This window comes from Meriones unguiculatus, chromosome 2 (genome assembly GCF_030254825.1).
Source record: "Meriones unguiculatus strain TT.TT164.6M chromosome 2, Bangor_MerUng_6.1, whole genome shotgun sequence".
Taxonomy (NCBI): Eukaryota; Metazoa; Chordata; class Mammalia; order Rodentia; family Muridae; genus Meriones; species Meriones unguiculatus.
In genome coordinates, this window is record NC_083350.1 from 138,628,990 (window position 1) to 138,656,549 (window position 27,560).

Below are 27,560 nucleotides of genomic sequence, written 5' to 3' on the forward strand. Positions count from 1 at the left end.
CTAGACTTGGGTTGTGGCCCGGCCGTGTGAGGACGGAACAGGAGCCGTCGTTAAGGGAAAGCCCAGCGGCAGCCTTACTTTTCAGCAGTCCCGCCGGCAAAGCGCGCCTGAGTAAGGGTCACCCGACCCTGCGGCTCTAGGCCAAGCGACGGGCGTTGGATCCTACGTGCAGAAGCCCAGGTATGGGGGCGCCCTTGACCGCCGTTGGCTTTGTGAGGAGGGTATGGCAGCTCTCCTGCGGCTTTGCTCTAGGATCTGGGGAAGGCGTGCTGGGGCTCTTCTGCACCCCTGAGTTTGTGGAAGCCCCAGTAAACCATCCCAGAGAAGCAAGAGGCTCCTAGACATTTCTGAGTTCCCACTTCTAGACCACCTACATTTGTGTTCCTTTTAACCTCTATTTTTTTTTTCATTTTAAAATTAGCATATAGAAGAAGGGGTTTCTTCTTTTTTTTTTCCTTTCCTTTTCATTCCTTTCTTTTTCCTTCCTTTCTTTCGTTTTTTCGAGGCAGGGTTTTCTTTGTGGAGCCTTGGCTATCCTGGACTTGCTTTGTAGACCAGGCTGGCCTCGAACTCACCTAGTGCTGGGATTACAGGGCCGTGCCACAACTCCCAGCTAGAAGAAGGGGTTTCATAGTGACGGTTTTGTTCGTGTTTATCATTCTTCCGCATGCACTCTGAGTATGACTGCGTCCATGAACTTAGCAAGTTGAACATAAGACTAGGGTGAGAATAAGGAGCATGGATGTGACTGCTGCCTCCTCGGGTCACTGGGCCTTTGAAGAAAGCGCAGCTTAGAGACCCAATCCCTGCCTGCCTTCGAAAAGGAGAAGGACAGACACCTATTCTATCCCAGGAATTTAATAGTCTGAGGCAGGAAAGTAGCCCAGTGGAGGGTGGGGGAGGGGGCGGGGAGCCCCAGCTCCAGCTTCTGTTGAGAAACCACGGGAGTGTCTGTGTTTCTAGGATGCTGACACTGCCCTTGGTGGATGGTGTATTCCACACGTGCCATAAACATCTCAGAAGTGGGGCCTCCTGACCCTCCAAGCCCAGCAACTCAACGTGCACCTAAATGCTTTAAATATCCCAAGAAGTGACCTAGTTAGGCCTTTGTGTAACTTCATTTATTTCAGCCCTTCTGAAAAGTAGTTGACCAAAGGAACTCATTCTTTTGGCGGTGTTGGGGAGGGTGCATCTTTGCTTATTTTGGAAATTTTCATGCTACATTATTTAAATAGCCAAAAGTTTTTCTAAAAGAGGTGACAGGATCTAGTATGTATGCCTATGGGGCACCATCCTGATGTATTTTTTAGAGAGTAATGCCATGAGAGAACTACCTACAATATAACAATAACTGAAAGGTATAAAACTAGACCAAAGATTCTAATTCTGTCATACATACACACACACGCGCACCAATAAAGTAAAATAAATATTTAAAAATTTATTTAAAAAGTTAATTTATTTCATTTTAAATTTAAAGATCGTCAGTCTTGTTCTGCAGCGTTGGGTGGCAAACTCTTCTGGTGCAAATGGCCACTCAGCAGCAATGGATACTTCTGAGATGTAGAGATTTAAGGAAGATGCCAGTATCTAAGAATCCAGGCTAGTTAAAGTTCAAGATTGCAGAGTGTATTTTGAAATAGACACAGAAAGTGGCAGAAACAGACAGTCAGCAGCATGTGCTTCTTACAAATGTAAGACCATAGCTTCCATTCCGGGAGACCAGGACTTCCCAAGAGATATTTTTGAAGTAATACTGAAGCCAGGTGTGGTGGCACACACCTGTGATTCTAGCACTCAGGAAGACGAGGAAGGAGGACCATGGGTTCAAGGCCATTGTGGGCTACACAGTGATACCCTGTGTTTAGAAGAAGAAAAGAAAGGTGACCATGAAAAGCAGGAGGTGTATGAGGGAAGCCGCTTACGTAAAAGAGAACAGAGATCTCAGCTCCTATGTATCATTATTAAAGGCGACACATAGATGGGGGTGGGGTGATAGCTGGCTGGGTAAAGTTCTCACAGCGTAAGTGTGAGGGTCTGAGTTTGGATTCTTAGCTCTCAGATAACAGCCAGATATGGTAGTGCATGCCTGAAACCCTAGCACATCGGGGTGGAGACTGGTGGATCCCAAGGGCTCTCTGGTGAGCCAGCCTAGCCTAAATAGTGAGCTACTGGTTCAGAGACCCATAGACCCATTTTGAATAGGGTGGAAGACAGTAGAAGAAGACACTGGATGCCAATCTCTGGCTTCCACATGCACCAACACCTGAATTCCCCATCACACACAAAGGAACTAAAGGAGGAAATTAGCTCTCAAAAGAAGAAATGGGCTGGATGGTGTGGAGTTTAATGCCAGGACTTGGGAGGCAGAGGCAGGTGGACTGTGAATTCAAGGCCAGCCTGGTCTGCATAGTGAGTTCTAGGACAGCCAAGGCTACACAGAGAAACATTGTCTCAAGAAACCACAAAGAAAGAAAGAAAGAGAGGAAGAAAGAAAGGAAGGAAGGAAGGAAGGAAGGAAGGAAGGAAGGAAGGAAGGATGGAAGAAAGAGAAAATGGAAGAAATGGAAGGTTGGGACAGGAAAAGTGCTTTAATGAGCCAGGCCTCAATCTGCTATGAAAATGCTATCAAATTGGAATGGTGTCAAGGTATTTAATCTGTTGCGGTGTAATGATATTTACTATTGATACATCTTTTAGTTAAGCAGTGGTTAGTCCTAAACAAGCTAAATACCCAAATCACCACACAGAGACTGGGATTAATTTAACTAACCTAGAACACAGTGCCAATAGTTACTACATCCTAAATCTCCAAGCCCATAGAGTTTCCTACCATTCAGATTCACCCATTATACTTGCTCTTAGTGATATCTTAGGTCTGTTTCATTTCTCCAGGAGTGGTTCTAAGCCCTCTCCTGTAGATTTTCTGCTCTTCTCCTCCCACCTGCTTCCTTCCTCTTCCTCCCACTCTGGACCAGGATGTCCTACCCTATCCTCTCCATTGCTCAGGATTCTGGCTGGTTGTTTTAATTGACAATATAGAGAGCAAATGGTAGCATGTTTACACAAACTTGAGACAGGTGATGCTTACAATAAGCATCACAATGCAATGTCCGGATTGAAACCTGGTAGTGAGGGAGAGAAATCAGCATTTGAATGAGCAAGGGTAAATTGTATACATTCCAAAAGAACATTATACTAACACTAATCCAAGTGTGTGATTTTTCAGGTCCTTCTTGAACTGGATTGCTGAACAGAATTGTCTTCACTTGAAGCTATTTCCAGAAACCCAGTCATTGGAACCTAAAGAGGCACATGCAGTCTTTAGATTTAGTTTGATTTTGCACACTTCCCTTGAATGCTTGATTTTGCCCAGCATAATTTCTCTGGACACCTTTTCCTCAGCTACCAGACCCAACACATGGCACAGGTTAGTTGCCCCCTTTCAGATAGGGTGCTGATCAGTCTGCCCACCCTAGCAGGAGACATTTACAACCTGTTTGGCTCCGTCCTCTCCATCTTTAGTTCCCTTTCCTTCCCCACCCTCACTGTATATCCATATTAATTTATTTAAAAGAAGCTTGGTTGTTGTTGAAGCTTTGGGGATAATTGACATGTGATAATGGATGCATTGATGTTTCCAAGTACTTTATGGAGAGCCTCCAGATACTGTACAGGGACCTTTGTTCAGAAAACTCACGGGACTGCAATCCTTTCATAATGAACATGCTCGCAAAAGTGGATGAAGATATTAAAAACGGGTAAGGAAGAGAAGTACTCTGCTGTAGCGTAAGTACTCACTGATTCTCATTTCTGCGAAGCCCTGGACCATTCAGCAGTTTTATCCCCAGTTGAAAATGGCTTGATAAATGGAGATAGCTAACAGGTAGACATGTCGCACTGTCTTAGGTATGGCATCTGACACTGGGGTGAACATCAGACCAGGAGCCCTCAAGCCAGGGCTCCTGCAGTTATATCTTAGTTGCTGTGAGCTGAGCGAATTCAGGCATATCCTTTGTTCTGGTTGCTGCTCTTGTTTCTGTTTTGTTTTGTCAACTTGACACATTAAATTTACCTGGAAAAAGACACCACAGTTGGGAAAATGCCCTTATCATATGGCCTGTTGTGTAGGTCAGTGGGGACATTTTATTGATTAGTGATGAATATAGAAGGGCCCAGCCAACAGGGTGGAGTAGCCACTCTAGACATGTGGGCCTCGGTGGTATAAGAAAGCAGACTGAGGAAACCAGGGAGAGCCAGCCAGCAAGCAGAGTTCCTCTATGGCTTCTGTTTCAGTTTCTGCTCCAGGTCCCTGCCTTGAGTTCCTGCCATGACTTCCCTCAGTAGTGGAGTATAACCAAAAGTTGTAAAATGAAATGATCCGTTTCCTCTCCATGTTGATTTGGCTGTGTTGTTTTATCACAATAGTTAGGTCTCCTCAAAGTATTCAGTGTTCTTATGTCTAAAGTGGGTTTGACGTTAGCTCCATCATCCTGACACAACAACCTAGAATCACTTTGGGGAGAAGACTTTTCTATATTTGGTTAGCTTTCGCCCATAGCTGTAGAGGATCTTCTTGAGTTAATCGGTGTGGGTAGACCCAGCCCACTGTGGGCAGGGTCATTTCTTAGACAGGGGTCCCGAACTGGATAAGACTGGAAAAATCAAGCTGAATACATGCAAGCATTTGAGCAATTGTTTGTTTCTGTATGCTCTTAACTGTAGATATGATGTAACTAGCTGCTTAAAGCTCCTTCCACTGTGTCTTCTTATCAAGGGCAGAGAACTTAAAATCAAAACCTAAAGCCAACATTTCACCCTTAAATTTCTTTCCTTTTTATTCTCCTTTCCTTCCTTCCTTCCTTTTCTCTCTCTTTCTCTTTTTCTTTTGTTCATTCATTCATCCATTTGTTTGTTTGTTTGAGACATGGTTTCTGTGTATAGCTCTGGCTGTCTTAGAACTCACTTTGTAGACCAGGCTGGCCTCAAACTCACAGAGATCTGCTGACCTTTGCCTTCTGAGTGCTGGGATTAAAAGCGAACACCACCAGAGCCCAGCTGTTAACTTTGTTTTTGTCCAGATGTTTTATCAGGACAAATTATAGTAGGATAGTGGGATGTATGAGAGAAATTAAATAGTGGAGAAATTAGCTATCTTAAACCAGACTGCAAGGTCTCTGACATTACTATTCACACGTGAAAGGTTTCAGACTTTGTGTTAACATTGTCCTCCTCACTTTCTTTGTCTTTATTTTGACAGACAAGAGGAAGGAATCACATTACACATTGGTGGTAACAATCGCTTAGTCCCAGTACAAAGAATAACAGGTGAAGATTTTTGGATTCTTTCCAAACTTTTAAGGAACCAGTCACGGATCAATGGTATGTTTGACTAAGAGTAAACACTGCCTGATTTTCATTTTCCTGATTTTAAGTATTTTTTTTTAAATAAAGAATAATATCAGTTTCTTTTCAACTGTATGTTTCAGGTGTGGATGTGAGGTATAACCTCATAAGCGATGTTGGTGCCTACTATGCTGCAAAACTGCTTCAGGTATTACAGTACCACCAAATACCTTTATCCATTGTTCTGCTGAGAGAGGAGACTAAGTAGATAATGGCACACAGGAGAACACTAAGTGTGGAAAACACAAGGGTCCTCAATCCAGGCTGTAACCCCAACTCTTTAAATACATGGAAACCTACTTGTATTTGGTCTCAGGAGAGCTGATATCAGGAGCTCCTGAGGTGTCTTTTTGAAAACCTGTATGCCATGGTTAAATCCTCAAAGATGTCCATACATACAATTGTTGATGAAACTGAATTGTCTTTTTCTTTCAATAATATTACAGTTGCAGTATTTGAAAGAGAAAACGGACTCTGTTTCTTCTTAAATGGTGATTGCCTTTGTTGGAATTCTGTCAGATTTTATATGGAGATAAATACTTTTAGCTAAATAAATTGTATATATAGATTGATTGAATTCCAGTAACTTCTTTCTCTTCTAATTATAGAAGCAACCAAGTATCACTTACTTAAACCTTGTTTAACGACCTTGGATAAATTCTTTGTATAGATTGATTGATTTCTAGTAATACAAATACAATAGCTTCTTTATTTCCTTGCTGTAGAAACAACCGATTATCACTTACTTAAACCTTATGTTTAATGATATTGGACCAGAAGGTGGAGAAATTATTGCTAATGCGCTACATGTAAGTATTTATATATCTCAAAGAAGTATTTCATTTGTGGATTTCAACTTCTTGTAGTTTAGAAACAACCAAAATTAATATGGGCTTATATTAGTTCAACTTTTATTGAGGCATTTGTGGGAAAATGTGATTGTGTGTGTGCTGGAAGGAACGCTTGTTCTTGCAAAGGGCCAGGGTTTGCTTCCCAGCAACCAAACAGCAGCTCACAACTGTCTGTAACTCTAGTTCCAGAGGATCTGACATACACACAGGCAAAACCATAAAATAAAAATAAATAAAATCTAAAAAAGAAAAGAAATGAGGATGGGGAGACAGGGCTGGTAAGGTTTTGGGTGGGACAGACTCTACCAGGAACTGGCTTGGAGAGCACTTGGGTCGTAGCCTGGCAAAGAATTTAGTTGTCTTACGTGCGCTGAAATCTCGAGTGAGACTGAATTCAAAGGTAATGAGTGGACTACATTGTTTGGTGGAGGCAATTTCAAGACAACACAGATGCAAGCTGCAACATGATGACTGCTCAGTCAGTGCCGTTCGTCAGGTCTGGAGTGGAGGAGAGCTGGGGTATACGAAAGAGACACTGGGAAAGGAGGTAGGTGTGGATAGAGCATTGGCGGCGTCTGCTCACAGACCATCCGTAACTGTCAATGTTACCTCATGAAGTGAAGCCTCAGGCTTTGCAGACAGTAGAAACATTGCCTTGAATGCAAGACTGTGAGGTGGAGAGCTCCAGTAAGTTTCCTGAAAAAAAAAAAACAAAAAAAAACAAAAACAAACAAACAAACAAAAAAACCAAAAACCAAAAAAACCCAAAAGCTACAGCCTTCAGGGTACCCTGTCAGAAAATGAGCACCTAAGGAAGTTTTCATGCCACCATTGACTATGTAGGCATGCAGAGGTTGCTGAGTTCCACGGAGGCCAGTTAACGTCCTGAGCTGCAGCCAAGCTCAGGGGCACCGTCCGTGAAGTGCAGGTTTTACAGGTATGCAAGCGGCAAGTGTGTGGAGACTCGAGAATAACGCTGAGGCCGCACAAGGTGCAGCAGGGTCAGACCCTCGCACGGGGCTTCTGAGCTGTGCATGAAGGTGGTGTTGTAAACGAAATGGTGCTGACCTAAATAATGCTTATTATTATTAGCTGTATAATTGTTACAGTGGCATCACCTAACCCACTATCATAATCGATAAGACACAGACACCTGAAGGATTTTATAAATGCCTTATAACACCTTGGGCTGGGCAGTCATCATTTTCCATCTATGATATCTCAATAGCCTCACCATCCATCTCCCAGCCCCCATCTGATGCCATCTGCCTTATCCAGTCTTATCTGGGCTCCCTTCTACCCATAATTTTAGAAATACTTGCTTGTATTTTTCATCTGGGCCTTTCCATGCCATTATTGGAGTACTTCCTCCCGGGCCCACGTGGTTACTTCTCCCTTCTAACCTATAGCGGAGTCCTTCCTCCTTCTCACTTACCATCTGTCTCTTTCCCATCATTCTCCTGTCCCCAAAGCCCAGGAAACTTAGCCACGCCTACCTCATTCTGCCCTGCCCAGGTTTTAAGCCTTTTAAATAACCAATCAGGAATAATGTCTTAGGCAGGTTTACACAACAACGATAGAGCAGTAATTAGCGTCAAAATACAAGCATCAGACCAACCCCTAACATAAAGGTATGGGGTGAAGCCTAAGTGGTAATGGAAAGCCATGATATTGGAGATACCAGAAACATGGGATGTTTATCAAGGAAAGCTGTAGGTAGCAAGAGGAGCCAGCCCGTCAAAGAGGTCCTAAGTGCCACAGGGAACAGAGCTGGAAGGGCAGAGTGACCCGGACGCAGTGGAGCCCCGGTGCTGGATATGCAGCCTCAGGTTTGATCTTGCTGTGGTCAGGTCCTTCCATGTTGTTCTCTCATTTATCTCTGTTGGAATGCGAACGTGTGTGGCATCGTTGTATATGGGAAGAGTGTAACTTTTTCTCTCGTTTTACAGGGGCCCACAGTTAAAAGAGTACCTTTTTAAAAATTCAGCTTCGGAATGAAATTGGAACTGCTAAGACTTAAGGGGGATCTTGGGAATGAGCTCTGTGCAAGTCGCTTATGCAGGACCAGTGGGATGTAGTTTATAAACGATATGTTTAGATATCAAGTTGACAAAGAGTTGATTTATTATAATGTCTAATGTTCACTGTCAACTTGCCTGGACTTGGGATCACATAGGAGACACACCTCTTCGTGTGTTTGTGAGGGCATTTCCAGAGGCTTAACCAAGCTGTGGGAGAACATATTGTAAATGTAGGTGGCACCCTTCCATGGGAGATGGGATTTAGATTGAATAAAAGAAAATGGAAAAGGGCATCAGGCATGGTGGTGCACGCCTCTAATCCTAGCACTGGGGGAGACAGAGGCAGGTGGATCTCTGTGAGTCCGAGGGTAGTCTGGTCTACAAAGTGAGTCCAGGACAGCCAAGGCTACACAGAGAAACCCTGATGAGCACCAGCATTCATCTCTCTCTGCTTCTTGACTGTTGTTGCAGTGTGTCCAGCTATGTTGTTCTTCTGCTATGATAAACTCTATCTCCTGAACATTTTCTTCCTTAAAAACGTTAACAAACTTAATTGCAATATAATTCACATATGTAAAATATACTCTCCCAAAGTTTTCAGTTCAAAGGAAAGTTTCAAAGTGTATTTACAGAGGCTGGGAGTGGTGGTCCATGCCTTTAATTTTACCATTTAGGAGACAGACACAGGCAGATTTCTGTGAGTTTGAGGTTGGTATGGTTTACAGAGTTCCAGGGCAGCTAGGGTTACATAATGAGGCCCTATCTATCAGTAAATTTATTTTATTTACAGAGGTGTGTAAATAAATCATTGTTATTTGTAGAATATGTTTATTCTAAAATCATCACCACCACCATTATTGTTAGAATATTTTTATCTGTGTGTATGTGTGTGTGGGTACTTACAGGCATGATGTGTGAGTGTATGTGCCCATATGCTTCCATGTGGAGGCCAGAACAGGAAGTCCAGTGTTGTAGATAACTTATATCTTGTGGGCCTTTTTTAAATCACCCACTCTAGCTCCCAAATAAATGACACAGAGACTTATTATATTTCCTAATAAGCTTTACGCTCAATAACCAGGCAGATAAACATTTATACTAATCCTCTATGCTAATCTTGTTATTTCCCAGCAACATGCCCCAAGTTACTATCCACATTGGTCCTCCTTGGACTGTTGGTCCATCTGGTCAATTCCTCATGGTGACATCCTCCTCTATCTTTTCTTTCTTTTTTATTCCCTCCCTCGTGGTCCCCATCTGAGACCTCAGGTCTGGGGACAGAAACTTTACCTACCTCTCTTCTGCCCAGCTATTGGTTGTCCAGCTTTTTAAAAATTAACCAATCAGATATAATTGGGGAGCAAAGTTTATACAACATTGATCAGAATATGTGACAATGCACTTGTCATGACTGGAGCCAGATCTCAGGGCCCAGAATTCAGCATACACAGAGCACCATTTCAACCTACAGCATGTCCCCCTTTGGTCTAAATTAAAAAGCTCTTTCTCTTACAATTATAAACTACATACAATAAGAACAGTTATGAAAACTATCATGTAATAATAACAATGTCCAGTCCATTTGTGTTTGGCAACAGAGAAAACACTCTACTATCAATCCTGTCTTGGTGAGTTCAGAGTTGTGTACCTAAATATTTTTCTGTCAGTTTGCATTTAACAAACTAAACATTTTCTTAAATCCAAAACATATTAAGCTTAATTGTGAGACTATAACTATCTAGTCTTCAACCCCATCAGAGACTTAAGGAGGAATAAATATCACCTAAGTGTGTAGGAAGTGCAGAGTAAGCAGCTTCCAAAAATATAGAAATGGCAGATAGCTGGCTGCCTGGACAGTCACCCAGATTTTCTCTGGAACATTGGGGCATCATCTTCAGCCTTCTGGCCCAGTATCTGAGACCTTTGTGCGAAGCAGAAATTGAGGACTGCCTACTATCCTTGGCTGTCCAAGGACTATCTTGGCAAGTTTTGGCAATCAACCTCTTTGAGTCCTGCTTGCTCACAGCTTGGATAGCATGCTGTCTGCAGCTGAAGCAAAGACAGTTTCCAGTCGAGTGGCTAGCTTGCCACATTTGAAGTAAACTCCATATGGAGGTTCTTCGATGTCCTTTATCTTCTTTGAGGTAGGCTGGGGGTTCTACCAGGAACTGACATGTCTCAGTATCAAAAGATTCTTTTATTAATAAAATGCCTTTAACTGCCATATTTTGTGCATCTCTAAAGGTTTTGAGAAAATTCAAACTCTCAAATGTCTTCATTGTGGCGAGCAAGGTCATTTAAAAAGAATTGCAAAGAAAACCGAAGCAATTCTGACAAAGATCCCATGACCAAACCCCAACAGTTCAGTATCTTCTTTTACCACCCTCAGCATTATTGCCATAAGACAAGTTTTCTTGGTAACTTGTAAGCCTGCCATTTAGATTAGGCTGGCTAGCCATGAACATTCAGGATCTATCTGTCTTTGCACCTCATTGCTGGTGTTACAGGCATATGCGGCCATGCTTGGCTTTTTACTTGGGTGCTGGGGATTTGAACTCATGCTCATGTTTGCAGAGCAGTGCTCTTACCTGCCAAGCTATCTCCCAGCCTTTATTTCTAGCCAGAGAAAATCCTTATACTTGTTAGTACAGCCTCCTTTCTACTCTCCAGCCTTTGCAGCCACTAGTCATAATTCATGGATTAATATTTTCAAGATTCATCAATGATGTTGTAACATACGTTAATTTTTTTTTTTTTTACGTGTATGAGTGTTTTATTTGCTTGCATGGCTGTGCACCACATGCTTGCCTGGTACACTGGGAGGCCAAAAGAGGGTGTCAGATTCCCTGGTATTGAAGTTATGGATGGTTGTCTACTATTTGGATAATCAAACTTAGGTCCTCTGGAACAGCAGCCAGTGTTTTAATTGCTGAGCTATTCCTCCAGTGTCATAATAATTTTGAGGGACCGTCAAATTGTTGTCCCAAGTAGTTACACCTTTTTACAATTCTGTCAACAATGTGAGTGTCCTAGGTCCTGCCATCCTCCACAGAACTGTTACTGCCATCTTGGTCCTCATCATCTGAGTGGTGTAAGGAGGCATCCCTAATGAATAATGGACTCAATCTTTCCATGGTTGGTTGTTCTTCCTTTGGAGGAACCTTTGTTCAAATCATCTGTATTTTAAAGCCTGGATTTTGTCTGTTTTGAGAGGATATCTCACCTCCACTGGAGGTTCCCCTGGTTAATGGAAGTGGTCACTTCAGGCTCCAAACCCCAGCTGCTAAGAGTCCTGGCTGGATAACTCTCACCTGGTGCTCTCCCTGAACTTACCAGTTTGAACAGCTATTTCAGGATTGGACTACCCAGGACTTTCCATACATGGTGTAAAATCATGTCAGACATAACAATTTTACCATTTTCTTACCTTATTTTTCTTCATGGTCTCTTGACTTAGTTTTGGTGTTTCATTTGTACCTATGAACATATTTCTTCCAGATTTCCCAATTTGCTGGAATATTTTTTTCACACAGAACCTTAGATTTCATCTTCTGTTATAATATACCTTTCCATCTCCAACTTTGTTGAGAAGTCTCTTTCTTTTGGTTACTTTGGCTAAGGGTTTGTTACTCTTGTTCATCTTTTCCGAGAATCAACTTTTTATTTCACTGAGTCTATGGATTATCTTTTTAGTGTCCATTTCATCACTTTTGGATTTTGTTTGTGAGTGTGTGTGTTGTGTACATGTGTATGTCCTTGGGAATGAAGTCCCAAAAGTTGATGTTGGATGTCTTCCCGTCACTTGCCACCTTATTTTTCGAGACAGAGACTCTGACCCTGGAGCTCACTTTAGTTACACTAGCTAACCAGTGAGTCCCTGGGCACTGCCTATCTCACCCCTGCTTCCCCCACAGTGGGGATTCCAGATGCACCAGTGTGCCTGTGTGATTAGAATTGGAACTTCACCCACTAAGCCACCTCTCAGCCCTTGTTCTTATTTCTCTAAGACCTTCTGGTACATACTTATCTAGTTGAGTCCTCTGGTTGAAAAAACAAAACATTGTTTGGGTGTATGTTTGTACACATGTATGTGCTATGGTGCATGCAGAGGTCAGGAGACAACTTGGAGAGTCAGTCCTCTTTTTACAGCATGTGGGTCCTGTCTTAGCGTTTCTATTGCTGGAATAAAATGCCACGCCCAAAGTCAATGTGAAGAGGAAAGACTTTAATTCATCTTACAGTGCGTAGTCTATCATCCAAGGAAGTCAGGGAGGGAACTCAAGGCAGGAACTGATGCAGAGGACATGAAGGGGTACAGCTTACTGGCTTGCTCTGTTTGCTTCTCTTGTAACACCATAGACCCACCAGCCCAGGTCAATGCTACCCACAAAGGTCAGTGCCCTCCCACATCAATCAAATGGTTAGGAAAGTGCACCAGGGGCACTTTCACTTACACTTGCCCAGGGGCCAGTCTGGCTGGTGCTTTTTCTCAGCTGAGGTTCCCTCTTCCCAAGTGACTCTAGTGTGTGTTAAACAGACACAAAACTAGTGAGCACAGAATCCAGCTTAGTTAGGCTTTCCACGCTGAGCCATCTTGTAGGCTTAAGTGGGAGTACCCACAGCCACAGGCTTCTTCAACAAGCACCTCTGCTGTGGCCTTAAAGGTTCTGAGAGTTCAGTTTTTCATTGGGTTCTAGGAATTCTAAGCACCTGGGTTCTTCAGTGACCCACTGTTATTCATGACCTCCATGATCTTTCCGTCCATGCGTTTGTACAGTTACTGTGCTTGATCTTGCCATGAATTCTAGTTTTATTTCACCGAGTTCTAGATACAAGTACCTATTTAAATAAAAACAACAACAACAACAGAAAATGTGATTTATTTCCCCCATGCAGCTCTATAGGCTGTGGAGAAGACCGTGCTCCCTTTATTATGTAGTGGTCTTCCGTCTTCTAAGTTTGGCTTGAGGACTACTGTTTCGGATGCAAGTATGGCTACTCCTTACTTTGAGTGGCCAGTTGCTTCATAGATTGTGTTTGATCATATGCCTCTGCTAATAAGGTATTGCTGCTTTCAGACAACAGTTGGCTTTTTGCTTTTAAGATTTCTTTGTTTTAATGTTATGTTTACTTTTCCTGCATTTGCGGTTCTTGCAGAGGACCTGGGTTCAGTTCCCAGCAGATCCTAACTGGATTTAACTCTAGTTCTAGGACATCCAACACTTTCTATTGATCTTCATGGACACTAGGCATGTACATGGTACATACATGTGGGCAAATGGCCATACACATAAAAATGACTTAAAAAAATTAAGTCAGAGTTGGGTAAATAGCTCAGTGACAGAACACCTGACCAGCACAAGTGAGGCTCTGGCTTCACTCGTGCATTTGGTGTGCACATGCCCGCTCATCCACACATGTATTATAGAAATAGGGGATGACAGCTGAATACAAGGATTTAGGGAATGAAAAATGTTTTGGAATTAGCTGAGTGAAGTAAAAGCCACTGAATAGTTTGGTCATCTCTTGCCATGTGAATTTCACCTCAACAATATGTTTGTCTTATGAAACACATTTACAGAATTTCCAATGGGAGCATACTAAAATCTCCTTTATTTCCCAGGTATTTGTTTCTTGGTCATTCTTTCTATTAATAGATTTGGCTATCATGAGTCATTTGGTACTGCTTTTACAGGACACTCTTTCTCTGTAAAAATGAGTTTTCAAATAGTAATTCAATTTCCTGACTTGTTTAACTGAGAGAGGATTTGGGGTATTCAAGTTTAGGCAACTAAGTTTTGATTCTTTTTCTTTTCCAGAAAAACAAAACTCTCAAATACTTGAGAATGACTGGAAATAAGATTGAAAATAAAGGTGGCATGATTTTTGCTTCAATGCTGCAAATTAACACATCCCTGGAGAAACTGGATGTGGGTGACTGTGACCTGGTGAGTAATTTGGTTGAGAAAAATCACTTAGGCAGTAGGTATCCCCTAGGAATGCAGCGCAAGAGGACTGTTCAAGAAGCCAGGCAGATGGTGAGGTTTGTTGTTCATTTTTGAGCAAAATGTCTTGCCACATATCCTAAACTAGCTTAAACTCACAATTCTCCTGCCTCTGTTTCCCAAGTGCTGGAAGTACAAGCATATGCTGCTACTCTGACAGGACAATTTATCAATGGTTCTTCTGGCACTTTTGGAAATGGATTTTCTGTTCACATAATAATATAGACTGTTAACAAAATCAGATTATAGGGACTGTAGAGACGGGCATTTAAAAGCATTTACTGCTCTTACAGAGGACCCTGGCTCTCTGCACCCATGTGGCAGATCACAACCACCTGTAACTCCAGTTCTAGGGCATCTGGCACCATCTTCTGGCCTCATGGACACTACATACATGTGACCCATAGACATAAATGTAGGCAAGACACTTGTACACATAAAACAAGAAGTTTCAAAAATCATATTACAAGAAACCTAATATTAGAGTAATTAGCATAACAAAGATATTTCTAATCTCTTTGCATCATTGATCTGAACCCATATATGACTTTACGGAGAAAGAGCATGCTCATTTGCATTAAACAACCACCACTTCATCAGTACTAATATAAATTCCTTCTGATAGAAAATATTTTGCAAAGAGTATGTTGTACCATGAAAGTTGTCATAATTCTAAAGGCTGCTTGGAGCCTTTATCCACTGCAGTTTTTGCATGTCCTCAAATAATAAATCTCACTTACATAATCATGCTTTCAAGTCTTGAGACCTTTAAATCTGTAGTATAACCTCAGATTAACACCAAATCAGTAGGATACAAAATCTGCAATGGTTTGGAAGGATATTTTTAAAGGGGAAGATGTGGCTACGACAGCTCTGGGAAGCAGGTAGTCAATGTCTGTTGCTTATACACACTAATCACTTGCAAGATACTTAAAGCCTGCAATGGTAACTCCCAGATAGGCTCTGCCTCTGCTTTGTATTTATTTGGGGAAATGTGAATCAACTGAGAAAAGTGCTTAAAACAAACAAAAAAAGCAAAAAAACCCAATTACTCTGATGTTGGGAAGGAGGTAATTTTATTTGATGAGACAAATGCTTGAAACCTGAGGAGGTAATCATTAGGAGTCAGGAAGCCTGAAGGTTACAGAATGAATTCAAGACCAGTTTGGACCACTTAGCAAGAACTTGTCTTGAAATAAAAGAAAACTTAAAAAGGGTTGGCGATATAGCTGAATGTGATTCCATGCCTAGCATACTTAAGAGCGTAGGTTTAAACCTCAGTACTGCAAAAAATAAAACCCAAATTAACAGGATAGTATTAATTAAATACTAAAATAATACTAAACCTCTTTCCTATTAAGCTGTATCAAGTCACAAAGCAGGTGAGTGTGTGAACAGAGTTAGATGCCTTCAAGTTCATGGCAAGGTTCTATGGACAGATCATGGGGTGGAGGAGGAATCTGATATAAATGTAAATCATAAAAAGGCTTGAGCTGAGGGATCCAAGATGCAGGCGACCAGCATGCACCCGATCTGAAACTCCAAACTTGAGTAGAGGGGCAGCTGAAACCAGAACATCAACACTGAGGATTCCTGGGTGAGAGGGGACAACCTGTGAGTGGAGACCATTTGATTCCAGGTCACCTGAGGACTTCTCTGGGGACTGAGAGTGATGAATATTCAATTCCCCTGCACTTCCCCATGTTGGGCCTCCCTCCTTGGCAGAGGTGGCCCACAGTGCCCACTGCTCCTAGCACAGAACTCCCTGCTCGGTATCTGAGACAGAGAAGGATGACTTCCCAGATCCTCAGTGGCAGACTGCCAGCTGTACCAGCCTCCTGGGTTCCAGGTCCGCAAGCAGCTATACAGGCTCCTCAGGGCCTGCCAGCAGGCATCTGTACCAGCCTCCCAGTTCTGTGGCTGTGGCTGGACTCCCAGAGGGCTGCTATACCAGCCTCTCAGTTCTGCGGCTGTAGCACTACTGAGCTGACAGATCTCCTACACTTGCATTTGCCCTGGCAGGCCCAAATCTGAGAGTAGAGAACAGGGGGAACCCCTGTGCTTTCTGATTAGGCCTGCTAGAGAGTGAGTGCGCCTTCAAGTGAGTAACAGTTCACCACAGGGAAGAGATTTTTTAACTTTTAAGAGATGTTTTTGAATGGTTTTATTTGTTTCTAATTGGTTGATTTCAGCCCTGAGTTTGATAAAACAGGGTCAGATGAAAGGGGAGGAGGTTCTCTCCAATCACTGGACTTAGAAAGGGGCAGGGAGGAGATGAGGGAGGGAAGGAGGGAGGGGTTGGGAGGGAATGAGGGAGCAGGATACAGCTGGGATACAGAGTTAATAAAATGTAACTAATAATAAAAAATAAAAAAAAATCAAGAAAAAAAGATGTTTTTGTGAGAACCCAGTTACTTACCTTGAAATTGTAATTGTAATGTAAGGAGGTTGATACACTGTCAACTTCCTTAATGGATTTATCTGTTTGTAGGGACTGCAAAGTGTGATAGCATTTGCTACAGTACTAACTCAAAACAGAAAAATCAAGGGAATAAACCTGAACCGGCCTATACTGTATGGAGAACAGGTCTGTATTCAAAGTGATCAATGTCCATGATAAGATGAAGGTCCTACGGGAGTTTATAGTGCGTGGATGCACTGCATTCTTAGAAATGTCCTAATTATATGTAACTTGTAAGTGAAAAGTATTAAAGGGCTGGGCATGGTGGCACAAGCCTGTAATCCCAGATTTGGAAGCAGAGGCAGTGGATCTCTGTGAGTTCAAGGCCAGCCTTATCTACCAATCAAGTCCAGGACAGCCAAGGCTACACTGAGAAACCCTGTCTCAAAACAAAACAACAACAAAAAAAGTATTAAAAATTATAATTAGGTTTCTTATTGGCGATTTGCATGCATTTAGCTGTTGTTACATATGCAGCAAGTTTGTGAAACTCAGGTTCTGTGTAAACCTATTCATCGAAAGTCTGAATGCTAAAAGTTTCACAAACCATGATATAAGCCCAATGTCAGCTGTTTTATCATTTGCCATATTGGTATGGCTGAACATTACATCTTCGCATACATAGCAGTTTGGCAAGTTTGAACTTGATGCCATCTACAGATTAAAGTTTTTGTTGGGGGCAGATAAAAATGTGGTTGCTTTTTTCACAGCTTTTGTGTGGGATTCTTCTCCTTAAAGAAATTAGAACCTTTACTATGGAACCCACTTGGACACTGAACTGCCATGGGCTACATCCGTGCAGGGGTTCTAGGTTATCTCCATGCATGGTACTTGGTTGGAGAATGAGTCTCAGGAAAGACCCCTGTGCTCAAAGTTTTTGGTTCTGTTGCTCTCCTTGTGGACCTCCTGTCCTCTCCAGCTCTTACTATTATTTCCCACTTCTTTCATAAGATTCCCTGCATCCATAGTAATGGGAACAGGGACTGCTTCTGAAATGAACTGATTGGCCTGCTCTTTGATCACCTCCCCCTGAGGGGGGAGCAGCCTTACCAGGCCACAGAGGAAGATAATGCAGCCACTCCTGATGAGACCTAACAGACTAGGATCAGAAGGAAGAAAAAGAAACCCTCCCCTACCAGTGGACTTGGGGAGGGGAGTGTGTGGAGAAAGGGGAGGAAGGAAAGGGTTGGGAGGGGAGGAGGGAGGGAACTAGAGGAGGGATACAAAGTAAATAAAGTATAATTAAAAAAAATTCACATGGGATAATAGCAAGGACAGTCTTTGGTATAGAGACAAAGCATCCAAATGTAAAGACTAGAGAAGTACTAAAAAAAAAAAAAGAAAAAAAAAAGAAAAAGAAATTAGAACCTGAGTTGGTGAGTTGGCAAGATGGCTCAGTGGGCAATAAAGCTTCTACTGCCAAGCCTGATGACCAGAGTTCAATTTCTGGGACCACATGACAGAAGCATAGAACCAGTTTCTGTATGCTGTCCTTGGATCTCCATATGTAAATTGTGGAGATGCGCGTGCATATACACACCCATCTCCAGCAAAATGTAAAAAAAAAACATTAAGATTAAGAGTTCATTCTATTACAGGCCTATACAAGAGGAGGAAAGACAGAGAAGAAAGCCAGCGCATCTAGTTCAAACAATGAATTTACAGGTTCACTGTTCAAATAAACCTGGAATTTTCTTCAAGTTCAAAGTACTGTCCATACCGTAAAATAATCTGCCCCACTGTTCCTCCTTCCTATAACTGAGAATTAACCACATTTTGAAGTGCTATTTTTCATATTTGGAAATGCATTTTTTCCTGTATAGAACTCTTCTTTTGAACCATACCTACACTTAACCAAAACTTGACATTTTGATCATATTTTTATGTAAAGTAATCTGATATGTCCATCAAATTATCCAGGATCCTCAAGTAAACATACATTAAAAACAAGATTAAATGTGGCCGGAGAGATGACCCTGTGGTTAAGAGCACTGGCTGCTTGCCCGGAGGACGCAGATTTTGTTCCAGCACCCACATGGCTGCTCATAATCACGTGTAACTCCAGTTCTAGGGACATATATACACATAAAATACAGGAGTCTAAATTTTTTTTTAAAGATGAGCAAAACTCTGTGATTTGTTCACAAAGTGTGTTACAGGGACTTCTTACAAAATTGCTGTGGCCTACTTAAGCCTTCATTTTGATAAAAATTTAAGACTATGTGGTATTCAAATTATCATGAAGGGAAAATGTATGTGTGCATGCACACCTTCCGCCTAGAAGCAGCTAGACTGTAAAATTTAAAAACAAGAAGCAGAACATATTTGCGAACTAGAAATCACTATAAAAGGGAGGGAGTCAGATAAAGCAGAGCTGAGGGTTACAAAATAGCCTCCAGAGTGAGAAATGTCTGTGTCTTAAGCTATCAGGATAATCAGTGACTAACACAGGACACACTGAGGGAGCAGAGGTTTAGACAAACAAGATGTAACAAATAGCTCTGCTGGTTTTTTTTTAAAATAACCTATTATTGTCATTGTAAACCAAATTATCCACCTTTTTTATTTTTTTATATTAATTACAGTTTATTTAATTTGTATCCCAGCTATAGCCCCTCTCTGATTCCCTGCCAATCTCACCATCTCTCATCTCCTCTCTGCTCCTCTCTAAGTCCACTGATAGGGGAGGTCCTCCTTCCCTTCCATCTGACCCTAGCCTAGCGGGTCTCATCAGGATTGGCTGCATTGTCTTCCTCTGTGGCCTGGCAACGCTGCTCTCCCCCCAGGGGGAGGCAATCAAAGAGCCAGCCACTGAGATCATGTCAGAGACAGTCCTTGTTCCCCTTGCTAGGAAGCCCATTTGGATACTGAGCTGCCATGGGCTACATCTGAGTAGGGGTTATATCCATGAATGGTCTTTGGTTGGAGCATCAGTCTCAGAAAAGACCCCTAGGCCCAGATTTTTTGGTTCTTTTGCTCTGCTTTGTGGATCTCCTGTCCTCTCTGGGTCTTTCTGTCTCCTCCTACTTCCATAAGATTTCTTGTATTCTGCCCAAAGTTTGGTTATGAGTCTCAGCATCTGCTTTGATGTCCTGCTGGGTAGAGTCTTTCAGAGGCCCTCTGTGGTAGGCTCCTGTACTGCTTCCTGTTTTCTCCCTCTTCCAATGTCTGTCCCATTTGCCTTTCTGAATGAGGATTGAGCATCTTACCCAGGGTTCTCCTTCTTGCTTAGCTTCTTTAACTGTACAGATTTTAGTATGTTTATCCTGTATTATATGTCTAATATCCATTTATTAGTGAGTATATACCATGTGTGTCTTTGTGCTTCTGGCATACCTCACTCAGTATGATCTTTTCTAGTTCTCACCATTTGCATGCACATTTCATGATTTCCTTGTTTTTAATTGCTGAGTAGTATTCCATTGTGTAAATGTACCACAGTTTCTGTATCCATTCAGATACAGGGACATCTGGGTTGTTTCCAGGTTCTGGCTATTACAAATAAAGCTGCTATGAACATGGTTGAGCAAATGTCCTTGTTGTATACTTGAGCGAATTTTGGATATATGCCTAGGAGTGGTATAGCTGGATCTTGAGGGAATGCTATTCCTAAATGTCTGAGAAAGCACCAGACTGATTTCCAAAACGGTTGTACAAGCTTACATTCCCACCAGCAGTGGAGGAGGGTTCCCCTTTCTCCACATCCTCTTCAGCATGTATAGTCACTTGAGTTTTAGATCTTAGCCATTCTGATGGGTGTAAGGTGAAATCTCAGGGTATTTTGATTTGCATTTCCCTGATGACTAAGGACGTTGAGCATTTCTTTAAGTGTTTCTCTGTAATCCAATATTCCTCAATTGAGAATGCTGTTTAGCTCTTTATCCCATTTTTTAATTGGATTACTTGATTTGTTGCTTTTTAACTTCTTGAGTTCTTTATCCAGAATATAGAAAGAACTCAAGAAGTATAAAAGCACCTTCTTTTTAATTCACTTTGTATCTGCTTTCTAAGAAGATAAATATTCATTTGGAACTACACATAGCAAGCGGTACAGTCACTAATTTACTAGTATAGGCTACATGGTGAGACCTGGCCTATTTCCTTGTGCTACATATGCACACGCACACATACACACACACAATGACATGATTTTGGGTAGTAACAGTGTTTTTGTTTTTTTTTTTTTAAGATGCCATATGATATATGGACGACAGTTTTTTTTGTTGTTTGTGGGGTCCCTGTGTGTCTGAAGTGTTTGCATGTGTATGTGATGAGTGTGTGTGCCTATGAAGGTACATGCAGAGGCCAGAGCAGGAAATCAGAGCTCTTCTTAATTATTTTCTGCATTATTGCATTCAGACAAGGATTTTCACCGAACATAAAGTTCACTGTTGGTGTTAAGCTAAGTGGACATGAGCTCCCAGGATCTGCCTGTCTTTTCCAGCAACAATGAGGTTCCAGGAATATGTGGCTATGACTGGCTTCTATATGGACAATGGGAATTTGAACTCAAGCACTCACTACTGAGTGAGCCATATCTCCAGCCCTAATCTAGGAGTCTTAATATAATATTTCTAACAAGGTAATTTAAGGCCATATGTGGTGCCACATACTCGGTGACACTAGCCTGCTGGAGGCTGGGGCAACAGAGACAAAGTGGAGACCAGTCTGGTCTACATAATGAGGCCCTGTACCAAGAAACAAACAAAATATTCACCTAACTTCATTTTCCTAATATCGAAAAATGGACATGTCATACTTCAGAAGCAGTAACAAGATTTTATCTATTTTTAGGAAGAGTCTACAGTCCACATAGGCCAAATGTTGAAACAAAATCATGTCCTTATTGAACTACATTTATGTAAACACGGTATGAAAAACTTTGGTATACAACAACTATGCAATGCACTGTATCTGAACCGTAGCCTACGCTACCTTGATGTCAGCTGGTAAGTGACAATGCTGAGATTAACTCTTAAGGACAGTTTACAAAAAAGTTCACAGTACGTAAGACACATTTGTTAGATATTCTTTTTGGTAACTGGAAATTATAACTCGTTGATCAAGTTTTATCATAAGGTATAGGATTTATTAGGTTAGCTTATACTGTACTATATCTGCAATAAAATTACTGCTAGCCAGATGGGAGAACTATTTCATGGTGAATTTTCATTCTTGGATGTTGTGCAAATGAAAATTGAAAGCTTACTATATGTTTTGAAATACCTTTTGAATGTCAGAATAATATCTTGTGTTTTAAAAATATTGCTAAATGTGCTTCCTTCCCCAGCAATAAAATAACTCGTGATGGAATGGTGTATTTGGCTGATGTTCTGAAACACAACAGTACTCTGGAAGTAATAGATCTTTCTTTTAACAGAATAGAAAACACAGGCGCAAACTACCTCAGTGAAACTCTAACTTCCCACAACAGGAGTCTTAAAGCGTTAGTATGGTTTTTATTATTTAACCAAAGCAAAAAGTTCTAAGTAGTATTTTTTAAAAAATTGGGGTAAATCTAATAGGGTAATTGTGTACTCAAATTCATGACAAAAATCTTTATTTCTCATTTTATTTATGGATATGTGTTTGCTTGCTTGTTTGTACATGCACTGAATGCATGCTCACAGAAACCAGAAGAGGGAATCAGATCTCCTGGTACTGGAGTTAGAGATGGTTGTGAGCTACCTGAGTGGGTGCTGGGAACAGAACCGGGTCCTCTGCAAAGACATTTTCTTAGCTGCTGAGCCATCTTTCCAGACCCTTATTTATTCCAAACTCTAAAATTGATAACTACTTAACATGATTACTTATGTTTGTAATCTACTCAAACATTTACCAAATAGGGGTTGGAGAGATGGTTCAGTGGTTATGAGCATTGGCTACTCTTCCAGAGGTTGTGAGTTCAATTCGCAGCACTCAATTGGTGGCTTATACCATCTACAATGGGATCCAATGCCCTTTTCTAGAGTACATCTATACATGCAGACAAAGCACCCAAATATATAAGTAAATCTTTTTGAGTTTCTCTGTATAATTCTGAATGTCCTGGAAAACAGTCTGGCCTCAAACTCAGAGAGACTCCTGCCTCTGCCTCCCAAATGCTGGGATTAAAGTTATGTACCACTATTGCCTGGTTTCATAAATAAATCTTAAAATAAAATATAAGGAAAGAGCAAAAAAGGCATCATTTCAAAATGTAGGTACCTTTTCTAGATATATTCTGGGATTGGAGAGATGACTCAGAGGTTAAAAGCACTGGCTGTTCTTCCAAAGGTCCTGAGTTCAGTTCCCAGCAACCACATGGTGGCTCATAACCATCTATAGTGAGATCTGCTGCCCTCTTCTGGCATGCAGGCAGAGTACTGTACAAATAAATAAATCTATATTAAAAAAAAGAATACAGGTTCCTTTAAACACTGTAATAAAATAGATTTAATAAACACTGATGCTCACTTATATATTTGTTACGGGACTTCAGATTGCCATTATCTTTTTTCCTGCAGATTATCTGTAGTCAGCAACAAGATAGAGGGAGAAGGGCTCGTTGCACTTGCACGATCAATGAAAACAAATCCCGTATTAACTAGGATCTACATTTGGGGAAACAAATTCGATGAGGCTACGTGTGTGGTAAGTGCTTTCAATTCAGGCCTTTGTTGGGCTCTTCTCAGATACCTGTAAGTTCCTTCTATAAATGGTTTCAAAGAATGGTGTCACACTATACTTTGGGTGATTTTAACTTGAACCCTAAAATGTAGCTGTTAGGAAAGATATTAGAAGCCATACACAAGTATTAAGGATCACTGCATCACCCATTTTTTTTTCAATTCCTCCAAATTAAAAAAACAAACAAACAACAATTGATTTGCTGTAGAAAAGTTCTTAATGTGTCTTAAAATATCCCCATATCTCTGGGATGAAGCCTACTTGATCATGGTGGATGATCCTTTTGATGTGTTCTTGAATTTAATTTCCAAGTATTTTACTGAGAATTTTTTCATCTATCAATAAAGGGCATTGATCTGTAGCTGTCTGTGCTGAGTCTTTATGTGGTTTAGGTATTAGGGTAACTGTGTCCTCATTAAAAGAATTAAGCTATGGTCCTTCTAATTTATGGAATGGTTTGGGTGTTGACTTTTATTCTTCTTTGAAATTCTGGTAGAATTCTGTGCTAAACCCATCTGGTCCTAGGCATTTTTGGGTTAGAAGACTTTGTATTAAACTGATTTTTTAAAGGTGTATTTTATGTATATGGTTGTTTTTGTCTGCATGTACATATACCAGAAGAGGGCATTGGACACTAAAGGACTACAGTTATAGATGGTTGTAACCTGCCATGTGGATGTTGGGAATTGAACTCAGGACCTCTAGAAGAGTAACCAGTTTTCTTAACTGCTGAGCCATCTGTCTAGGTCCCGCTTAGGAAGGCCTTTAATTGCTGCTTATATTTTACTATAGGCTATAGATCTGATTAAATTACCTATCTGATCTTGATTTAATTTTGGTAGGTGGTATATATCAAGAATTTATCTTCTTTTAAATTTTCCAATTTGGTGCAGCACAGATTTTTAAAGTATGTTTTTATGATTCTCTGGATTTCCTCAGTGTCTGTTATTCCCTTTTCATCTCTAATTTTATTAATTTGGATAAGGATTTGTCAATCTTATGTTCTTAAAAAGCCAACTCTGTTTCACTGAGTCTCTGTGTTGGTTGTTGTTTTTATTTTATTGGCAGTTTGAGTATTTCCTGCCATTTAGTCCTTCTGAATGTTATTTCTTTTTTTGTGTGTGTGCCATTAAATTATAAACAGGAGGTCTCTCCAATTTTTTGATGTAGGCATTTAGTGTTATGAACTTGCCTCTTAGAACTGTTTTCATTGTGTCTCCTAGTTTTGGGTATGTTATGTTTTCATTTTCATTCAATTACAAAAATTTTTTAATTTCCTTTTTGACTTCTGTCTTGACCTACTTTTCATTCGTAGCACGTTGTTCAATTTCTGCTGTTAATATTTAGCTTTAATCTCTGGTGATCAGATAGGATGCACGGTGTTATTTCAATTTTTATTGTATCTGTTGAGACCTGCTTTGTGCCAAGTATGTGGTCAATTCTAGAGAAAGTTCCATGAGCTGCTGAGAATCATACTACTTTACAGACAGAAAGCATAGTGACAAAAAGCTTTCATTTGAAAAAGAGAGGAGAAAAAAAGCATAAGGTTTGTGAAAGGACTAAAAATAAAATATATAGTGCCCTAAAAATTACCCATAGTTTTCAGAGAAACATCCAGGTCCTTTAGGATTCCACATAGCTGTATGCAGACTCTGGAACTGAGAACACTGGAGAACTACAACAGCCAGCAAGCCAAAACTTGGAAATCTTTTCATGTCAAAATTTCTGCTTTTTTTTCTTCTACAATGGTAACTTTATTGATCAAGCAGCTTACAATGTATATTATGCCCTTAACCCACCCGCTAAGAAGCCAGAGGGATAGCCATATGGATATAACAAAGAAAATTCTAAAAAAAAATAAAAAATAAAAAGCTCACAATCTAATCGTATGGAAAAACTTAAACTAAAGTTTCATATTGACTTCAGAGGATTCATCAACTGAATTCCAGATGGAACTACTTATTTTTATTTCTTTATTTTGAGATGTAAGTCCTACTGATCAGATTTGATGGAGGCAGGAGTATAGTCCACCTAGTCTTGAACCTGAGTATGTCCTCTTGCCTCAGCCTCTGCAGTGCTGAGAAATACCGGCATATGCCAACACACAGGGCTCTCCACTCTTAAGAGTACTTGAAAAATCTGACCATGAGTCACAGCACTGGTGTTATATGGAATGAACTCAGAGATTCACAAAAACAACAACAACAACAAAAAAACAAACTTATATATGGAAAACCTATATGCCTTATAGGTTAAAACTTAGAAATCAGTTTTATAATGTTATACTTTTATTATGTATAATTAAATAAAATTAACTTATACTAACTGGAATAATACTAAAATTCAGCAATGTCATTAAAAATATTTCATTTTAACCTACAAAATTATAGCTAAATTTAGTATTATTTGTATAACCACTGTAAACTGAATAAGTATATTCCTAATTACACATTTTTTCTAAAACTTCTAGGCATATTCAGATTTGATAAGGAATGGCCGGCTATGGCCAAATAATACAGATGTGGAGCCGTATTTGGTGGATCAGCGTGTTTACCTTGCAGAGGTCTCCAATGGCCTTAAGCGGCATTATTATTGGACACCGACTTACGGAGACCCTTACAAAGAATCATCCTCTGCAGGCTATGCCCTTGTTCCTGTTGGCAAGCATCTATAAGAAACAAACTTGAAAACAGGTTTCTCTTATCATTTTTAGAGTAGTCTACTTTTTCTTTTATAAATTAGAGCAAGTTATTTTTATCAAATTTGTAAAACTTTGTGTACTTGCCCACTGTTGAGAAAAAAAAATGATTCTTAATATAGAGACTAAAATATCAACCATGAAGAAACCACGGAACTATAGTAATTCTTTTTATAATGAAAAACAAACACAAAAAAACAAAGACAGTAAAACAATAAGGAAAGGTCACTACAGACATTTAACCAAAGTTATGGCAGAAATGATGCAGCTGGAAAATTCTCTGTGGATTTTAAGAGATTTCAAAGCTCAGAATCTCAAAAAGTATTCCATGTAGACTTTTAGGCATTACTTACAAATGTTAACAATTTCACAAAAACAAGAAAATAAAGCTTCTTTGCACAGACAATGACTATTACATAGCCTTTCTGTGCCTTGCTCTTATCCATCCAATATTAATGCAATTCACTCATGTTATTCAGTGTAGCTGTAGTCCATTTTCCATGGCCTTGAAGAATTGTTCCACCATATGCTGGGTAAGAATCTACAGGAATCTGGAAAGAGACAGCCTTCCAGGATTAGACATTCAAATATCCCTTAGCAATACAGTTTGCTTTCTGTGGTCTCAGTCTACTCCTATGTGCTACAGCAGGGCCAGAAGTTCATTTATTCTTCCAAGGGAGATGAAGAAGATGGCAGAAGGGACAGCAAGTAAGCTTGCCTGAGACTTCACTGGAACGTATGTGATCATCCTGCATTTGGCCCTAGAGTGGGCTGCTACCACCTGTGTCTCCATGGAGACATGTCCATGCGTGACTGAAGTGAAGGTAGTTCTGTAGACAACTACTGGTTCTGACAAGGGTAGGAAAATTTGATGACACACTTTTACTACTCAGAGGCCAGCAGAATGCAGAGACCCATTTATTCTGATGCCATTATGTCATTTAGGCCCCTTCATAATTTAGACACCATCTGAGAAATAAAAGGTAGAAAGCATTCTTCCAAAAGATGACAGTAAGCTAAGAAGCTATTTTTCTCTAGACTTACCCTTAAAGAAGGACTTGAGGAGATGTATAAGTTCTGTAGGAGAACTCCACTAACTCTGTACATCTTAATTGTATAAATTCACAATTATATGACTTCCACTTCCCTTTTAGTAATTGCCTTTTAATATCCTGCTTAAATATAACTGATTATAATCATGGATCATATTATACTAATAACGCTTCAACTCTGAAAGCAAAAAAAAAAAAAATCAGTGACATACTTTTAAAATATCTGATAATAAAGATGAAATAGCAATGACTGAGAAATGCTTAAAGAAATTCTCAACATCCTTAGTCATCAGGGAAATGCAAATTGAAACTACGTTGAGAGACTTCATCTTATACCAGTCAGAATATGCAAGATCAATAAAACAAATGACAGCTCATCCTAGTGAGGATGTGGGAT

The 27,560-nt window shown here is 40.4% G+C and overlaps 1 protein-coding gene across 1 annotated transcript; it reads left to right on the forward strand.

Moving 5' to 3' along the window:
• Nucleotides 1–26: 26 nt before the first annotated feature.
• On the forward strand, nt 27–26,804 carry Lrrc34 (leucine rich repeat containing 34). Its single transcript, XM_021631954.2, has 12 exons — nt 27–180; nt 3,230–3,430; nt 3,646–3,761; nt 5,261–5,382; nt 5,490–5,554; nt 6,132–6,215; nt 14,098–14,226; nt 16,775–16,870; nt 21,539–21,693; nt 22,035–22,190; nt 23,251–23,377; nt 25,884–26,804. Exons 2-12 carry the CDS (start codon nt 3,359–3,361, stop codon nt 26,085–26,087), a joined length of 1,326 nt encoding a protein of 441 aa, XP_021487629.2. The 5' UTR covers nt 27–180; nt 3,230–3,358; the 3' UTR covers nt 26,088–26,804.
• The last annotated feature ends 756 nt before the right edge of the window (nt 26,805–27,560 follow it).